The sequence below is a fragment of the Phodopus roborovskii genome, unplaced genomic scaffold (genome assembly GCF_943737965.1).
Source record: "Phodopus roborovskii unplaced genomic scaffold, PHOROB, whole genome shotgun sequence".
In the NCBI taxonomy this organism is placed as follows: Eukaryota; Metazoa; Chordata; class Mammalia; order Rodentia; family Cricetidae; genus Phodopus; species Phodopus roborovskii.
This window is the reverse complement of record NW_026126547.1, coordinates 3,237,485-3,255,336: the sequence shown is the minus strand read 5'-3', so window position 1 is coordinate 3,255,336 and position 17,852 is coordinate 3,237,485. Positions and strand designations below refer to the sequence as shown.

Here is a 17,852-nt window from a genome sequence, read left to right as displayed (position 1 = left end):
TTATTATCATTATGGATAATTCTCTCAATGTTTTATGACAAAAATCATGCATAAGTTTGATTTTTTTTTCTGTTAACAACCATAAACTGAAGGATAATGTCAAAATGCTATGCCATTTCTTTTTTTTGTAAATGTCAATGTTTTTAAAGATTTATTTCTTTTATGTGCATGGTTATTTTGCCTATGTGTATATCTGCATACCTGGTGCTCATGGAGGCCAGGCACAAGCATTGGATCCCCTGGAACTGGAGCCATTTGGGTGCTGGGAATTGAACTTTGGTCCTCTAGAAAAGCAGGCAGTATGCTCAACCACAGAACCATCTTTCCTGCCTCAAATACAGCATCTCTGCAACTCTGCTTTATAATGGTTGTTAGAGAACATTTCAATAGAATTACAAGATACTCATTCTACTAGACCTAATCATTTTCCTTCCTCTGACATTTTCTCTTCCCCTTCTTCAAAGATCTATTTAGTCCTGTCCTTTATTTCAACTTCTATTGTGTCAGTTTCCTGCTAGGGTCTAGTGAGCCTGACCAGAGACACATCAGAGTCGTGCTGGACTAGAAGAAAACTTCGAGACAAAGGTCATGATCTTGCTACAAAAAGGCTGGCCTCTAGGAAGCCTCTTCATAGAAAAACACATTATATGCTCCATTTCTCCCTAAGCAAGTTGCATTTGAAGTAATGACAATCTCTCTCTCTCTCTCTCTTTCCCCCCATTCCCCATTTGTTGGCATGTTTCTGCTGTTTAGGAAGCAATGATGGATTCTATTCATATATTGAGGGACCTCATAAACTTCCCTAATAAGGTAAGGGTTATTTTTTTTCTTGGTGTTAGTCTCCTGGATTTTGCACAATTATAAATGTCATGATCAAGACTTGATAAATATACGATTCATAATTTTATTTTGACATTGAGATTAGAGACAGCACTTTCTCCTAAATGCTCCTCTGAACAGCATTATCTACCTCGAGGCATGCCTGAAGACCTTTTCTTCATGCAGAATAGAAGTGGAAAGGGGTATCAATCAGTATGAATTGCTTTGGTGAGCGGATTCTTCTTTATTGCTAATGTGGTGTTGGATTTTCTCATGGCCGTGCCTGTTTGTTTTCTCAAATCTTTGACATTCCCTGGAGTCCTTCAGTAGGTGTCTTCACTGTGCTGTTCTTTGAGAGATGACAAAAGAACCCATGGGCCTCCCTCGTTGCCACCAATCATAAAATCTTACTGCAGTTACATCTGTCTTCATACCCTGTCTCTAGAAAATAAAATTCAGGACTCCCAGCAAGCATTTTCACTTCACCTGTGCTCAGAAACCTACCCACAACCACTCTGAACAGCCCCAGTCTAGCCTCTGTCCTGTGTGTGTGTGTGTGTGTGTGTGTGTGTGTGTGTGTGTGTGTGACTGATGTCCCTGAAGTTGGGAACATGTCCAACCTAACTGGCTGGTGCTGGTAGTTTCATCTGGGTCATACTGTTCTCCAGGGTTTATCTCCTTAGGTTGTCCATGATTGGCTACTTCTTTTATCCCTCTTCTAGATGATCTCAAGGTACGTTATGACTCCCACTTATTTCTTTAAATATCCACTTAGTAATGCCCAACCTCTTCCAGCAGCTCTCACTGCTAGGCACCTCTTTAGAGAAGAGCATTGAGGCGGTGCTTGGGTTTGCTGTGTCAATGCTTGCTGTCTGTCCTGCAGCTTTACTTGTTGCAATGGCTTTGCATATTCTTAGTGCTGAAGCTGAAGGATTCTCCATCCTTTCAATTCTACTAGACAGCTCTTATCCTCTTTCTTTCCTTCACAGGACATGCCATGGTGTGTGTGGGAGAGAGGGGGATCTCATTTCAAGTCCTCATAACTCAGCTTTTGGTTGCCATCCTTGGCTCTCCAGTTGCCTCCTCCCTGACATGTTGACATGGTTCGTGTTGAACTTCTCCAACATTCTCTCCTGGAGACCTCTTCTAGTCTTAGTCTGAAACTGATGTAATTATATCAGACTGTGCATTCCACACCCTTGGCCCAGCCTTCTCTCATGTGCTGTAAACCAGCCTCGCATTTCCAAGTTGAGAGCCACTCCATTTTCTTCCTGCTTCCTTTGACACAAGACAGGACAGCACAACTACCCAGAATAGAGACAAAACACCAAGGTCACCTACGCATCCTTTGATGTCTGCATCCATCAAATATAACTGAACTAGTCAGTTATTATTTAAAAAAATGTAACTGAGCTTGGCGTTGGTGGCTCACGCCTTTGATCCCAGAACTAAGGAGACAGAGGCAGGCAGATCTCCTTGAGTTTGAGGCCAGCCTGGTCTACAGAGCTAGTTCCAGGACAAGCTCTAAAGCAATATAGAGAAACCCTGTCTCAAAAAAACAAAACAACAACAATAAAGATGTAACTGGAATCTCCCTGTCTTCCATCTCGACCGCTCCCCACTGACCTACAAGACCATCCAAGTTGGTGTCTCTCTCAACACTCTCTGCTTCCTTCCTATCTCCTTGATAACATTTGCCGCAGCACCAGTCAGAGCCTTGTGGGAAAGCCTAAATCAGTTAGTCACCTCCTCTCTCTTAATACCATTCCACAGCTTTGTGTTCACATTGAGGAACACGCAAAGATCTCACCATAGCCTGCATGCTTTGTCTCCTTCCTACTTACACTTTCTTCACCTGGGTCCTTCAACCAACCACACTCTTGTATTATTCTAGCCGATAACCAGGGTAGTTGGCCTTGTCCTATTGTGTGCTGCCTTTGGCTCAGCAGAGAACGGAAAATGGTCCAGACACTGTTTCCTCCTCACAGGCATCACTGTCACCTTGCACCATCTCTCCTTACTGTCTGGGCTCTCTCCTTTGATGGTTTTGTACACAGCAGCTGTCTTGTGTATTTCTTTATGTGTTTGCTTTCTGTCACTGGAGTGGGAGTGTCTCGATGATAGAGAGACAGTAGTAAAATGAGTGACAGACACTGGTGGCCCTGTCCCCTATTTCCCATTCTTTAAGTCTCTTCTTCATCTCAATAGTGATTACCAATTATACCACATCTGGGTAAGAAGCAGGACTTCCCTTGACCATATAGCTGATCTTTTACAGATCTCCCTTCATAAAACACATCTGGTCATGTCACCTGCTACTCAATATGCCTGATGGCTCCCCACATATAGATAATGTTCAGATTCTCCACACAGCACACAAGGACCTTACCTGGCCCAGCTCATTATCTCTGTACCTCCCCTTGCACACCACCTCTTCTATGTTCTGCCACTCTAGATGTTTCTCATGCTCCTGAAATGGCAAGTTTTCTCCTAACATGGAACAGATTATTTCTTCTCCTTTGAAAATATTGGTTTCTCATCAAATCTGGTTTCAAATTCCATAATCCCCATGAAACCCTCAGGGATCTGATGACAGGTTCATTTGACTCCACATAAACATAGCACTTGCACCGGGATTTGGGGCACATCTGTCTTCTAATTTTAATTCTCCTAGGATAAGCTGTGGTAATGTTAGCTGCAATAATAAAAGCCCTGGTGTCCGAGTAACTGAACACAGAGAAAGCATTTTGTGAATGATCTCCTCATGGAGACTCAACCTCCCCCTCCCTCATTATCATGCAGCTGACATCTGTAGTTTTTGGCTCCCCAATTCAGGGGAGAAGAACACAGATAGGGTGTGCCACATGTCAGTTAATGTCACCCTGAAAGTAACAAATCCCATCCCACACATTTTCCTGATGACTGATGCACACATGGCCTCACCTGGACTCCAGGGCCTGGAGTATGGAGTTTTTGCCCAGACGTGACTCCCCAGAAGGCCAGGAGGGTGGACATGACAGAGCTCACCTTATGCCTGCCTGAGGTGTTATTAGGAGAGGGTCACAATTCCTCTGCAGCACAGGCAACAGTTAGGTTATCCCCAGTATGTTAGGAGTTGTTGGTTTACTAAATAAGGTTTACTAAATAAACCACTAAATTGTGGCTCTTAACTGTAGCATAGTGAACACCTTTGCAGATTATATATATATATATATATATATATATATATATATATATATAAGTCTAAAGAGGGAATGGAAGAATAATGCTGCCTGGAAAAGGGAGGGGCTTATGAGTATGCATCCTGGCTGAGCTCTGCGGATAGTTGATGGTTATTGCGGACGGGAAAATCAGTTTTCTTTAAAGGTGTGGCCCCTGGTAGATGGATCATACTCTGATGGATGATCCCACGCCCATTAATACATAGGCAACACAAGCTGGACTGGGAAGAAGTAAGTAGATGAATTAGGTGAAGGTGTGGGTGGGGGATGAGATCAAAATACATAGTATCCATACATAAAATTCTCAAAGAATTAATAAATGGATGCTAATTTCTTAAGTGTTACTAGTAAAGAATAACTCTCTAAGGTGGGCAACAGGTGTGTGGTGATACTAGCCCACCCTCTCTGCCTTGACAAGCATTCAGAAGTGTATGGTGAAGGCTTATACAGAGGGAAGCTGAAAAGGAGGGGTTTGCTAGCCAAGCAGAGGGCAAGGGTATTACTGGTGGAGGAATATGCATGACATTGGGGGGTGAACCTTGGTTATTGGGGGATGATAAAAGTTCAGTGCAGCTTGAGCACAGACCACACATGGGTGACGGAGAGAATGGAGGCTATGGAGTGATATTGGGGTCAATATGTTCAAGGATTTATGACATGCTTTTAAAAAATGCATACCATGTTAAAGCAGAAAGGGCTATAAAAGACCTTATGCTTTTCTTTGGCCATTGTATCAGTGGAGAAGCTAAACATCCTAGATCAAATTCTTGCTGGGAATGGTGTCCACTCACCACCTAACACCATACATGAGCTGGATTCTGTTGTCTTGTTCCCACGTTGAGTCGTTTTGATCCCTAGTAACAGAGAAAGAAGCAAGAGTGTACACACCACATGTCAGGGAACACCTGACCGCATGCCCTCTTCCCATGCAGCTGAGCTTGACGAGTGCCATGCACATCCTCAAACATGCCCAGGGGCTCCTCGCTCAAGGTCAGCTCTCCAGGAAGCTACTGGTCAACAAAAAACTGGGAGTTGAATTTATCCTTCTCATCTCTGGAGTCTGGGAAGCTGCCAAAGAAGACATGAGAAGTGAGGACTATCTGCAAGAAGAAGGTATGAAGATCATCTCCGACATGTTACTGGTAAGATGTTCTATCCACCTGCAGAATGCAACCACAGGCCTGGTGCTGCTCAGTGGAAGAATATGTGCTCTGTATGCATAAGACACTTGATTCCATCCCCAACAGACACACAGACATAGACACACACACACACACCAAACCAACAGACAAAACAAACAGCTGCTCCCTTATCACATGTTAGCCAATATTTACATCACTTTCCCCACTTAATATTAGAGTTAGTTCCTGAAGAGATGAGCTATGGTTCTGGGTGGTGGCTCAGTGTTTGGAAATGTTCACCTGGAATGTTACGTGTTTTGTGACAGTAGTGTTCTGTGTCCAGTGTTCTGATAGTTTTCCATTTGGGATTTGGGGCATACTTTGTTTTCCGAAAAATGATATGAAGTCACACAAAAGATGGCTTGCACACATTAGATTCCAAAGTGGCACTGCTGATCCATAGCTGTTAAAAAAAAAAAAAAAACAGATGTCTATTTTATCTATTTATATTTCTGCTCCAGTGGTTTTGAGAAGTTGTCTTGGATATTTTATTTTAATCTTGTGAAATGGCCAATGTTCTAAGGAAGCAGTCAGTTAATATTAGATGTTTTTCTCCCCTTCCCCCCGTCTGCCATCCCTTCCACGCACGCTTGCAGGTTTATTTAACTAGAGCTATCAAAACATTTTGGAAATTATAGAGCAACTAATACTGTTGTTCTTTTGCTGCAGCTATTGCCTATGAAACACAAACACGAGACTCAGAGCCCACATGGAGTTTATTGATAGAGGGGAGAGAAGGGGGGGTAGCTGGTGGCCAACCGAAAGCAGGGGAGAGAGAGAGAGGAGAGAGAAAGAGAGAGAGCAAGAGAGAAAGAGAGAGAGCAAGAGAGAAAGAGCAAGAGAGAGAGAAAGAGAGAGAGGCGTGCTTGGCACGCTTGCTTTAAAAGGGAAATTTGCTCATGTGTAAGTGAGTCCCCTGGCAGCCACATAAAGCTTGAGCAGCCAGATAAGTCATGTTGTAGATAAGACGAGGCCATGAACATCCCACCCGTCAGTAGGGGGCGGGGTCAGCAGACTGCTGGTTCCCAACAAATACTATATTTGAGTCTGGCAGTTTGTACTGTTGTTCACATGCACATGTGAAAATGTCTTCCATCTGAACCTGTACTAAAGCTCAGGCTTGTGCACATACCAACCCACCTAAAGGTTTGAAAAGCAATCATACTGTCAAAACTCTTCTTATGAACTAGGAAGCACCAAGAGCATAGCAATTTTTAAAAAATAAATTAAATATCAGTGAGATGCACCAGAACTGGGAAAAAGTCATTTGTGTCTTTAGTACCATTGCCTATTGTGTTTTGTATCCATTTGCTCATCCATCTTGAGAGCATCCTCCTCTCCCTCCTGTGTTTGCAGACCTGTCTCTCCTTGAGCCACCAGCATCAGCTTCACATAAGCACTGGGCAGATGGAGTTCTGGACCATTGTCCATCACAGCTTCCAGAGTTCTGTCCAGAACCTGGGCTTCATCTGGGTTCACTTCCCTGCTGACCTGGTCTTGCACAGTCCAGTTCAAGAGGAATCACACAGCCAGTGCTACATCAGCCAGCTCATGGCCTTTATGAGCAGTCCTTATCCAATGGGACCAGTTCCTGGACAGGTACAGCTTGTGGCCTCTGCCCCTTCTAGTGGCGCTTTCAAATTTTCAGTAACTCGACTTACATTAAAAAAAAAAAGGAAAGTAGGTTGGAACTCTTGCACATTGTCCTTGCTTCCAAAGAGAAGCCATTTTTGAAGTGGCTAGAGATAACTCTTGCTGTATCCAGGGTGGCCTATAGAAGACTGGTGACAGAAGGTGGAAAATGTATTTTCCAGGGACAAGACCAGACAGAGAAAGAGAAGAGTTATTAGACCATACCACAGGCTCTGTGGGCAAGTCCATGGGGGAAGTGCTTAGCCTTACTCCTGAGGTGTTTATAAAGTGTCCATTTCTGGGTAGGTGGGCGGGCTTCTCACAGTCTTGTTAATTAGTACAGCTTCCAGTACAAATTGTTCTTTTGACACTGGCCATTTGGGCTAAGGTACCATAGGTCATTAGGAGTTGTTTGCCTGAGTTGCCCCAGGTGTCTGAAGTCAGGCTCCTGAAGATCATGGCCTGATCTTTCAAGTATCAGGATTTCTGTTTTTATTCTTGGTCTTTTGTCTTTACACATTTCTCCAGGAAAATCTTAGCAGAACTAGGGCTCATTGGTCTCTGATAGGATTCTCTGCAGTGTTCACCATGGGGCCTAATCTGTGTCAGAGAGTAGAGGGCCAGAGCTTGTGGTGGAGTGGTCCTACAATCAACATGGAGTTCACACAGAACAGAACAGAACAGAACAGAACAGAACAGAACAGAACAGAACAGAACAGAACAGAACAGAGGCCATGCTAATGAAGAGGTGTGTGTGAGATCTGTCCGAGGTTAGGGCTGTGGAAGTCAAGCAGGGTTCCAAGGTCTTCACAATTTGCTGTGAGCATCTGCATCCAGAATCCACAGGTGCTCCTGGGTCTGTGGATCACATGGGTCAGGAAAGGCAGAAAGTGGTGTGCACAGTGATCATCCCTGCCTTCCCACCCAGCTCAGCCAAGTGGGGCCCCTCCTCTTCTCCCTCTCCTCCTCTTCCTCCTTCACCTCTTCCTTCTCTACCTCCTCTTCCTTGTCCTCCTTCTTCTCCTTCTTTAAAAGAAAAAAAAATAAGACAGGGTCTCACTATGTAGCCATCGGAGTCACAGAGACCAACCCGTCCCTGCCTCCTGAGTGCTGTGACGAAAGGCTTGCACTACCACGCCCATCACAAATACTTCTTTTTATAAGGGTGCGTAACATTTGTTTTTTACTTAAAATTATCATTTTGGCAAGGAAAGCATACAAGGAGCATTAAGGCCTCCCTCCCCCATCCACAAAAATCCTGCCAATCTATCTCATTAAACTCATTTTGTTTGATCAGAACTGGAAGACAGTATGACTCCAATAACCACCTGCTTTTCTTCACCTCTCTTTGTTTTCATTTTGTTTGTTTGTTCATTTGATTGTTGCGACGGGGTCTCTTCACACAGCCCAGCTATCCTGGAACTCACTATGTAGACCAGGCTGGTCTCGAACTCACAGAGATCCATCTGCCTCTGCCTCCAGGGAGTGCTGGGATTAAAGGTGTGTGCTGCTGTGCCTATCTGCTTTTCACCTTCGACTCAACTGTTGGCTTCATTTCCTTTGTTCCCCAAGGTGGGTGGTGTGGTAAGCCCTCGGCTTTACAGCTGCAAGAGCAGACGCCCAATTCTCAGAGGACGACTGGAGACACCTGTGACTGTGGAGTTTGGAGAGGAAAACCACCAGGTAAAGACAGCTGATCCGCTATTTAAGCTGGGCTGGCTGTTTTCTAATGCATCCACTGTCCCAAGACAACACGCCTGACTTGCTCTCTTTCTGACAAACAGCACAAGAGAAATCCAACCATGTTCACGTTGAGACGGGATGAAGTAAACCTCCACCAGTTCACTGGGCTTGCTGAAAGACCCCAGGAAACCTTACAGATACACATCAGATTCTCTAAGCCCAGTACAAGAGCCTTCCCCATCATGCTGTTAGTAAGGTGTGTGAGGGTGGCAGCTACGGTGGTGGAAATGAGATTATAACATGTTGGAGTGTCCTTGAGGGTTTTTGTGAACAAATGGGTGAATCAGCTTCAAAGCAATAATAAGGGTCATTGTCTAAAGAAAATTATATGTGTGCCTACATGTACGAAGTATGTGTATCTGTTTAGAAAATGAGCTCCCATCCTTTTCAAATGTTAGATTCCTGCCTGTTGCCTAGAGTGAGAAACACCCGAGTTTCAGTCATACATAGTATGGCATCATTTGGAAGTCTGATAACACCACAGTACAGACCTGGACAAGATTGTTCTATTGTTCCCTCCCTCGCTTGCTTCTTTTCTCCCCCCCCAGGAGAAAATGTATTATATTTTATATTTCCATAGAGACTTGGTAAGTTAATTCTCTTTCTCGGTGACACTGAGTATGTGAGATTAGATTGGCCTCAGCCAGTGGCTAGACTGTGTGGAAAGGCTACTGGAGATTCTCTGGACTCTGGTTGAAAACACTGTTGGAAGCCACTGCAGTGACTGAGTGGCTGGTGGGGAGGGGCAGTGTCTTCTGGGAGAAGCGGCTCTGGGAGTTTCCATGTGTGGGCAGATGTTAGCTGTTCCACGGCAGCTGTGTAAGCATGTGAGACTCTCCACTGGCTGGAGGGGACTCAGGAGCAAGTGTCAGTGTTATGTATTTGCTGGGCAGATAGCCTCCACACACAGCTGAATCCTAATCCACTGGCTTGACTCTATCTGCCAAGGGCATTGAGCCATCGGATGGCAAGAGGTTTCTATTTGCTGAAAGAACCTGGATTTTTCCCCCACTTAATTCTTCAAAGCACAGACAAAAGGGAGGGAGGTGCTTGGGATTTTCTTTACATGAATAGTTTGGAAAAGTATGGTTGTCACAAAGTGCATAAGAAAAGTCTACACTCCTTGTTTGCCCCAGGTTCTCCAAGAAAGCCACGCCTACTGATTTTCTTGTGAAGCAGGTGTACTTCTGGGAAGAGCAGACTGTACAAGTTTATGTACCTGCTGTTCCGTTGAAAGGTCAGTGGATGAAGCGTCCCTAATGTTTCTAGGAGGCTCAAGTGGATTTCCTAGTCACCTGGCTCTTACAGTCTTTCCAACCATTCTTTTGCAATGTTCCTTGAGCCTTAGCTGTAGATGCTTTGATTGGGATGGAACATTCCACCATCACTTGTACACTGTGTTTTGACCAGTTGTGGGTTTCTGTAGTTGCTTGCATATGTTACAAAGTAAGGTCTCTTTGATGAGGAGGACTCTTAGATTTGGGGCCACTGTTAGAAATCAATTCCTAATATCTGAGTTTTAAGAGAAATCATTTATGTGTCTTTTAGCACTGGTACATTGTTAGTGTTTTAACATTTTAACTCTCTGACCAATTATTTATTATTGCATAGAATATGAAGAGTGGTACAATTTTATTCATTCATTCATTCATTGTGTATGAGAGAGCATGTGGTATAAATGTATAGTATATGCAGTTTATGCCCATATGTGTCAGCAGGTGTGCAAATCTCTGTGTGTGAAAAGGCAGAGAAAGATGTCGGGTATCCTGTTTTATGGCTCTCCACCTTAGTCCCTTGAGACAAGGTTTGTTCCTGGACCTGAGACAAGACTGGTGTCCATAAGCCCCAGACAACATCTTGTCTCCAATCCCCACACCACTAGATTACAAGGAAATGTGTAACTCCACCAAACATCTTATACAGGGATTTGAACTCATGTCTTTATGCTTGCACAGCAAGCACTCTCACAACTAATACCTAATTTCCCCCAAACCATTTATTTCAAAATCCCAGGAGAAAACTTTAAATACTTTTACTTTTAAACATCAAACTTATCTGGAGATGATTAGCTAAAGCTATGTGGTGTGTGTGTGTGTGTTGTTCACAGAAGCATCGTGTTTGACAGAGTGGCGGGTGGTCTGAGAAGAAGCAGAAATGGCTTGAATGGTAGCTAAGGAGGAGCTGAACTATCTCCATCCTTTGTGGTGGGAGGGGGTGGGAGGGAGTGGGAGGGGGCCCCTTTGTTTAGATGTCAGGAAGGACTTGGAACATGGTGGCATCAGAAACACTGCCCCCCCCCCCCACGGCACTCTGTCACTCAAAATGAAAAGTCTTGGTGTGTTTAACTCACTGTAAATACCCCATAGCAGGAAATGGCCAGAATCTGATGTACTTTTCAGTCCTTCTCTATCTCTGTGTCCCCTGGGGCCCTCCCACTTGCAAAGTTCACGTTTTATTGATATTGTTTTCCCCTCTTTTCTAGGGACCAATGTGGGGTATTTGTCCCTATTGAATGCTGATTATGACAGAAGACCTCCAAACAAATATCTTGCTGGGGCAGTAAACTACACCGTGAATTTCCAGTGGATCCAGTGTGTGCTTTGGGACAAGACAGGATGGAGATCCGAAGGTCCCTGTCCACAGCCAGGAACTTCTCCTGAAAAAGTCAACTGCAGGTACGGGCATCCTGCTGGGGACAAGCCGGGAGCTTTCACTGGCTCTATTTTCATCCACATTTGTGTCAGTCCCAGGGGCCTTGTGTGAACGGTGTCCTCTCATGAAAGTTGGTCAGTCTTGATTGATGCTACCCTAACAGAAAATGCCTGCTACACCTGTCTGCACGTCTGTCTTGTGGCTCTCAAGGAAAGGGACTGATGTTCTCTGGGCATCCTGTTGGAGCCACCTGTAACGACTGGATGTTGTAGGTCACTGTCAGTGCCCACTGTGAAATGAGACAGCAGCTGAGTGAGCATGAATCCATTAGATCGTTACCATAGACGCAGGGCGTCCTGGGACTATGTACTTTGTAGTCAGGCAGGCGGAGCCTCCACTGTTACAGCCGCTGCTGTTCATCTCTTTGTGAGCAGAGGAGTTCCCTGCCCAAGGGCTTGGACTGAAAGTTAGCTTCACAGGGAAAGAGAAGTCTGCATGGACACAAGCAGCATTCCTAGTCATTTGGGATAGCTAAAGTGACTGTTATGTATCACCTAGGCATAGATTTAACAATCTTACGATCAGTTTAGTCCATTTATTTGTGCTGCCCTTACCTTCCCAATTGGGTAGAAACTCAGCAATTATTAGTATAGAAACAGTCTTTTCCCTCAAGAACAATGAAGCCACAAAGAGTCACATATTGTGTTTGCCCACTAGGAGTCAAACATGTCCAAACTGAACTGATCTGGAGGCATTATCCTCTGTTATCCACCTCCTACTCCTGGTTCCCCTTCTACTTTTACATTGTAATTGTTTGTTTTTGACTTTGGTGTGTGTGTGTGTGTGTGTGTGTGTGTGTGTGTGTGTGTGTGTGTATGAGAGAGTCGTTTTTAACTAAAAATGTATAGATTTCCCATTGCCATCTCCTCCCAGAACGTCCCCATCTCTCTACATCCAACTCCACATCTTCGTTCTCTTTAGAAAACAAACATGCAAACAAAAAGCCAACAAACTAGAATAAAACAGCAAAAAAGCTCAAGAAACACGCACAGACCCACAAAATTGAAAACCATGATATACACACAAAAGATCAATGAAATAAAAAACTGTCCAAAGGTAGCAAAATATATAAAAATACGATTGAGTTCACTTGTTTTATTTCCCGAGTGACTGGAGTCCCATTGAGAAAGCCCTTACATATGCCTGTATCTTACAGAATACTCTCTACCTTTCCCTCTATTGGTTTTAAAGCTCTGCTTTTACATTTAAAATTTGGAATTGATTTTCATGGAGGGTGCGAGATTAGTACCTAGTTTCATTCTTCTGCACACAGGTACTCAGTTCTTCCAGTACTATTTGTTGAAGATGCTGTATTTTCTTCAGCGTGTACTTTTGGTATCTTTGTCAAAAATCAGGGGGCCAAAGTGGTGTGGATTTATGACCAGATTCTCTATTTCAACCCATTGGCCTCCGTGTCTCTTTTCGTGCCAACATCATCTTGCTTTGCGGTGGACTTTTATGATAATATTGTGCCATGGGAATTTATGGTGTTCTTTGTTATTAAATTACACATGGAAGCTGTTCGTTGTTCTCTATTACATAGTACTTCTTCCCCAAGAGCCAGGGTCACAGAGGAAGAACACACAGAAACTACCTGCAGGATGACAAAGAGAAGGCGGTTTTGTTTTACAAAAAAACAGAATTTACTATACTTGTCATGACAGGCTTAGCAATGAGAAGATATTGTGAGGCCAGGACAAGTGTTTAAGCAAAGATAAGTCCATCATGAGCCTCTAACCTGAGTCTCATGCAGGGCTGTGCAGTACTGGGTCTGCCTTTTAGGGGGCAGTGTTCCCTGATGCCAGACATCTCAGGACAGTTTCCATTCCCAGACTGTGAGGCTCTGTGGTACATCGGAGTTACACATGAGGACATGGCAAACTGGCCCACGTCACAACATTGGAATGACTTCTTTTTTTTCCAGCTTCTCATTGTCCCATCACAGAGAGCTGAACTTACCCACATTTGTTACTCTGCTCTGCCTTCCCCCTTAGCTACCATCGCCTTGCGCCTTTCTCTGTCCTGAGAAGAAAGCTGAATGCCACTTTGGAAGTGAGCAGCATTTCTGTGTTTCGGAGGTGAGTTCCGTTCTCCAAAGCAGAGTTTCATTTCATGTGCTCTAGAGACCGCTTAAGGGACGCCCATGCTCAATGAGTTTGTAGTTAACAGTTACTTGGCATGTTTGCTTTCTGGAGCATAGATGTGAGGAATGATTGTCTTATATGTGATATTACTGTTTGTACTTTACATCTACTGACAGGAGCCTTACAAACACCAGGGATCCAGTATCTTCCTTACTTTTAAGCTCAGCTATGTTTCAGAGTAGACTGGGTCAATTACTACTGATTTAGTACATGTTTACAGCAATCGAAAATGGCACTCAATTTGCTTTTCTTGGTTAATACTGAATATTGTAGCCTCATTTTCAATAACAACCTCATCTTAGTTAGGATTTCTAAAGCTGTGAAGAGATACCATGACCACGGCAGCTCTTATAAAGGAAAAACATTTCATTGTGGCTGGCTGATAGTTTCAGAAGTTTAGTTCATTGTCTTCGTGTTGGGAAGTATGGTGGTATACTGGTAGCTATGACACTGTAGAAGGATCTGAGAGTTCTACATTTTGATTGGCATAGAGCAGGCAGAGACTGTACACTGGGCATGGCTTGAGCTTCTGAGACCTCAAAGCCAACCCCCTAGTGACATACCTCCTCCAACAAAGCCACACCTACTTTAACAAGGCTGCACCTCCTAATAGCGCCATTTCCTATGGCCAAGATTTAAACACATGGTCTATGGAGGCCATTCCTATTCGAACCTCCACAAACCTCTATCCTATTTTAAATACGTTCAAAAATTACCATGTATTCATAGCCACTGTTTCATATTGAAAAACTTTATTTAGAGTTTGGGATATGAGCACATTGAAGGAAAACTGCTTTGAATAATTTTTTGCACCTATATTGGTAGAATATGAGACTGTAGTCCACTTATGGATGGTATTTAGTAGATAAGCGTGTGGGCCTGATAGGTAGCAAGTAGTCATTAGCTACTGATGACCAGTGCTACCCCAGGGAAGGTTTCCAGCCAACAGTTCTCAGGGCCTGGAGAACAGTAGTTCCCATCCTGGTTTTCTGAAACACTAGTATTATTTGTGAATAAACAAGGAACAATGTGGGAGTGGAGCTAATAGGGACAGAAAATGGCATCCAAAGTCACCCCAAAGCGCTGGTGACACCTGAGTGCTTCCAGGAAGTAATGTCAGAATAAGAAGGATGGGCTAGAGCTAGGAAGCTATGAGTTCATGGAGTGTGGTCGAGAGCAAAGGTGACCTGGTTCTGATTCTGGTCTGGAAGCAGAAAAGAGGACACAGATCTGGGACCAAGCACATCAGCTTTAGATAGAGTCAGAGTAATGAGACAGACTAGGAAGGTAGCATTCACACACAGTATGGGCCCTCTGCAGTTTTGTCAAATGCCCATATAGCCCAAGTCCAAGTATGTTAAGGTTCAGCTGGAGGGGCTTCTCATGGTGACTCTGTGAATCTATAGAGGATGGCGCTGGATGATTGCTCTCCCAGGCCGACTTGGTGCATGAGTTCCAGGGACCAGATGAGTGTAAGCTGCCTGTGGGGAGCAAGCAGCCTTGCTTGCCAGGACATGGGGAGATAAAAAAGCACAGGGGAACATCTAGGGTTTCTCCTGTCTTGTTCTGCTGGTGGAGGCAGGAAGAGAACAGAATGTCACAACGGTACTGTGAGGCATGTCCATACAGGGACATTCTTCTTTCTTTCCTACTCTCTTCCATTTTTCCCCCCATTCATGCTAATGATTAAACCCAGAGTGTCACATATGCTAGGCAAGTACTCTACCACTGAGCCATACCTGGCATTCTTTTTTAATTCCCCAGTACAAGTCCATCAGACATAACAGGGTGCAGCTTCCTGCCACCCCAGCTGGATCATCATAGGCTCCTTGGGGGTTCAGGGTAGACTGTGGGGTGCCTGTCTGCCAACAGGCAGCTCTGTGTTTTTAGAGTCCCCTTCCACTCAACCAGTATCAGGTGTTGGGTTAACAAGTTCATAAAAACCAATGAGAGTTTGTGAATTTGTGCAGAGCTGATGCATCTTCCTGAATGCCAGTTCTCACGAGAAATTTCCTTAATTCCTCTTCCTTTGTTTACAGTCACCCATGCAACTTGCTTCCCGGTATTTTCAGTGTGTTTTTCTTGATCCTTTATGGATTTTTGATGACTAAAAGCAGATGTGTAGACTGTCACAAGAAAAAGAAACCTGGCTGTATTTTTCTGGAAGAAGATATCCCACCTGGCCACCAGCTGTATGCAGTCATCATTGACACTGGCTTCCGGTCACCAGCCCAATTTACGGCAAAGGTAACATGAGCTCCTAACAATGCCTTTAGTGAGATCTCAGGGTGTCCATGGGCCTCATAGGCACAAGAAGTGACAATGAGATGATTTGGCTGATCTATCAGTCACCTGTGACCACTGTCCCATCTTAATGTCAGCGGTGATGCTTATCTCTCCTTTCCACTGTCCTTCTGCATGTTTGTAAGGGCAAAGACAGGACCCTCACCTCCTGCCCCCTGGACTCTCCTCCCCTTTTCTGACTCCATGGTGAAAAACAGCTTCACAAATGGCTTTCTTCAGGGTGGGTCTCTGAAAGGATGAGAACTGACTGGGCTTCTCTGAGTTAACACTGAATCCATGACCTACATCTGAGAAGGATCTAGCGAGAAAGGGGCAAGAAGTTCCTAGACTAGCCTTGGGGCTAAGGGGAAACGGGCTGGGTTGAGAGACAGAGATCAAGGACAGAGGGTTCAATAGAGAGGCAGATGAAGATGAGGTTGTGGGTGGGGAGGAAGAGGAAGTGGTAGGAGGCTCAAGGAGGAAGTCCAGCCTAGCAGCCCAGGGGAACGCCTAGGTGAAGATGAGCTATTGAAGAGAAGTCTACAGAGGACAGGAACAAACTTTCTGAGGCATGTGTTAGCAATGTGTCCAACAAATCCACCAGGAATTCTCCGTATGTACTTGATACTTTTCTCTAAAATCATGTCTGCTTTGTGGAACCTATATAGGACTAGAGGCATGAGGAGTGAGTGTGGCCTCCCCTAAATCCAGAAGGTAGAGCCATGTGCTCTTGACATGCTGGTACAAAAACAATGTAAAACAATTAGACCCAATGCGTTAGACATGTTTGCTAGGTTCGTGATCGGGGTTGGGGTTAACCACACCACTCATCCATACAGAGTCAGTAGTTTCCGTTGTGTATAATTAAAAGCAAGAGCCTCCTAACAGTCACAAAATGATGAGAACCTGAAGGTGAAGTCACCTAACATGTACAGAAGCACCATGGGAAGATTTTGCCCAGTATTCATAAAAGACCTAAATAAATAGCAATCTTAATGCAGTAGCTGAGACAACTAATTTCCCCCTGTCATAAATCATAAATAAATCCATAGGACAATGATAATGATGACAATGTGAATTGGTCTATTCCTATATCCACATTATATATTTTATTTGAGTTTTTGTTCTGATTGCATTTGTTTGCTGGTATGTTGATACAGGATTGCACTATGTAACCCTAGCTCTTCTGGGACTTGCTGTATAGACTAGGCTGGCCTTGAACACAGAAATCCAATTGCCTCTCTTTCCCAAATGCTGGAGTTAAAGGTGTGTCGTCACACCCAGCCACACTATCCATTTTACTGAAAAAAAAGAAAAGAAAAAAGAAACTTACTAACTAACTAAGATATAAAGCCTTAAAAGCAAATGAAATCATTACAATTTCAGAAAGATGTCTTGTGGAACAGGAATTATTAATTCTAAAGTCCATATTAAAGGAACACTAGCACACAGAAGAATAAGTATAGGGTTAACAATCTGAAAAAGAGGGGCATGGCTCCCACCAGAAAGCCATGCAAGAGCCATCATAGTGTAATGTCGTCTAGGGTTGGCCAGTACACTTATGGGACAGTTACATACCCAGAAATGACCCAGGTGTGTGTCAAGGTCTTGTAGACCAAAGAGGCTGTTCAGCAAAATATCTAGACGCTATAAAAGAAAACAATATAAAATCTTTAGTTGATATTACATACACAATTAACTTCAGAAGTCTATAAACAAAGATAATTTTAAAAAAATAGTGACTACTCTAAGCAAAAGATTATTTTGGATTGGGACAGGATTTGAAAGACAAGAGATTGGGCCAGGATGTAGAGGTCCACTCCTTTAACCTCAGCACTTGGAAGGCAGAGGTAGGCTGATCTCTGTGAGTTTGAGGCCAGCCTGGTCTACAGAGTGAGTTCTGAACAACCAGGACTATTAACAGAGAAACCCTGTCTTGAGAAACAAAAATAAACCAAAAAAGACAGAAAGGAAGAGGGGGGGGGAGGAAGGAAGGAAGACATGGAAGGAAAGAAAGGCAGAGAATAATGTTATTTTAATGAAAGAAAGATTAAGATTATAGGACAACAAAACTGAAGATTTCTGTGTGACAGATACCAGGGAGAGTGATAGGCACA

The 17,852-nt window shown here is 43.9% G+C and overlaps 1 protein-coding gene across 1 annotated transcript in view; it reads left to right on the top strand.

Annotated features, from left to right (window-relative positions):
• Pkd1l1 (polycystin 1 like 1, transient receptor potential channel interacting) overlaps positions 1 to 17,852 on the top strand; it is a 119,748-nt gene that overhangs the window by 62,041 nt on the left and 39,855 nt on the right. Inside the window, exons 26-34 of the mRNA XM_051200565.1 lie at positions 754 to 810; positions 4,973 to 5,182; positions 6,578 to 6,820; positions 8,426 to 8,536; positions 8,638 to 8,792; positions 9,733 to 9,833; positions 11,079 to 11,271; positions 13,303 to 13,386; positions 15,492 to 15,699. Of these exons, the coding sequence (XP_051056522.1) occupies positions 754 to 810; positions 4,973 to 5,182; positions 6,578 to 6,820; positions 8,426 to 8,536; positions 8,638 to 8,792; positions 9,733 to 9,833; positions 11,079 to 11,271; positions 13,303 to 13,386; positions 15,492 to 15,699 (1,362 nt within the window). The remainder of the gene's footprint in view (positions 1 to 753; positions 811 to 4,972; positions 5,183 to 6,577; positions 6,821 to 8,425; positions 8,537 to 8,637; positions 8,793 to 9,732; positions 9,834 to 11,078; positions 11,272 to 13,302; positions 13,387 to 15,491; positions 15,700 to 17,852) is intronic.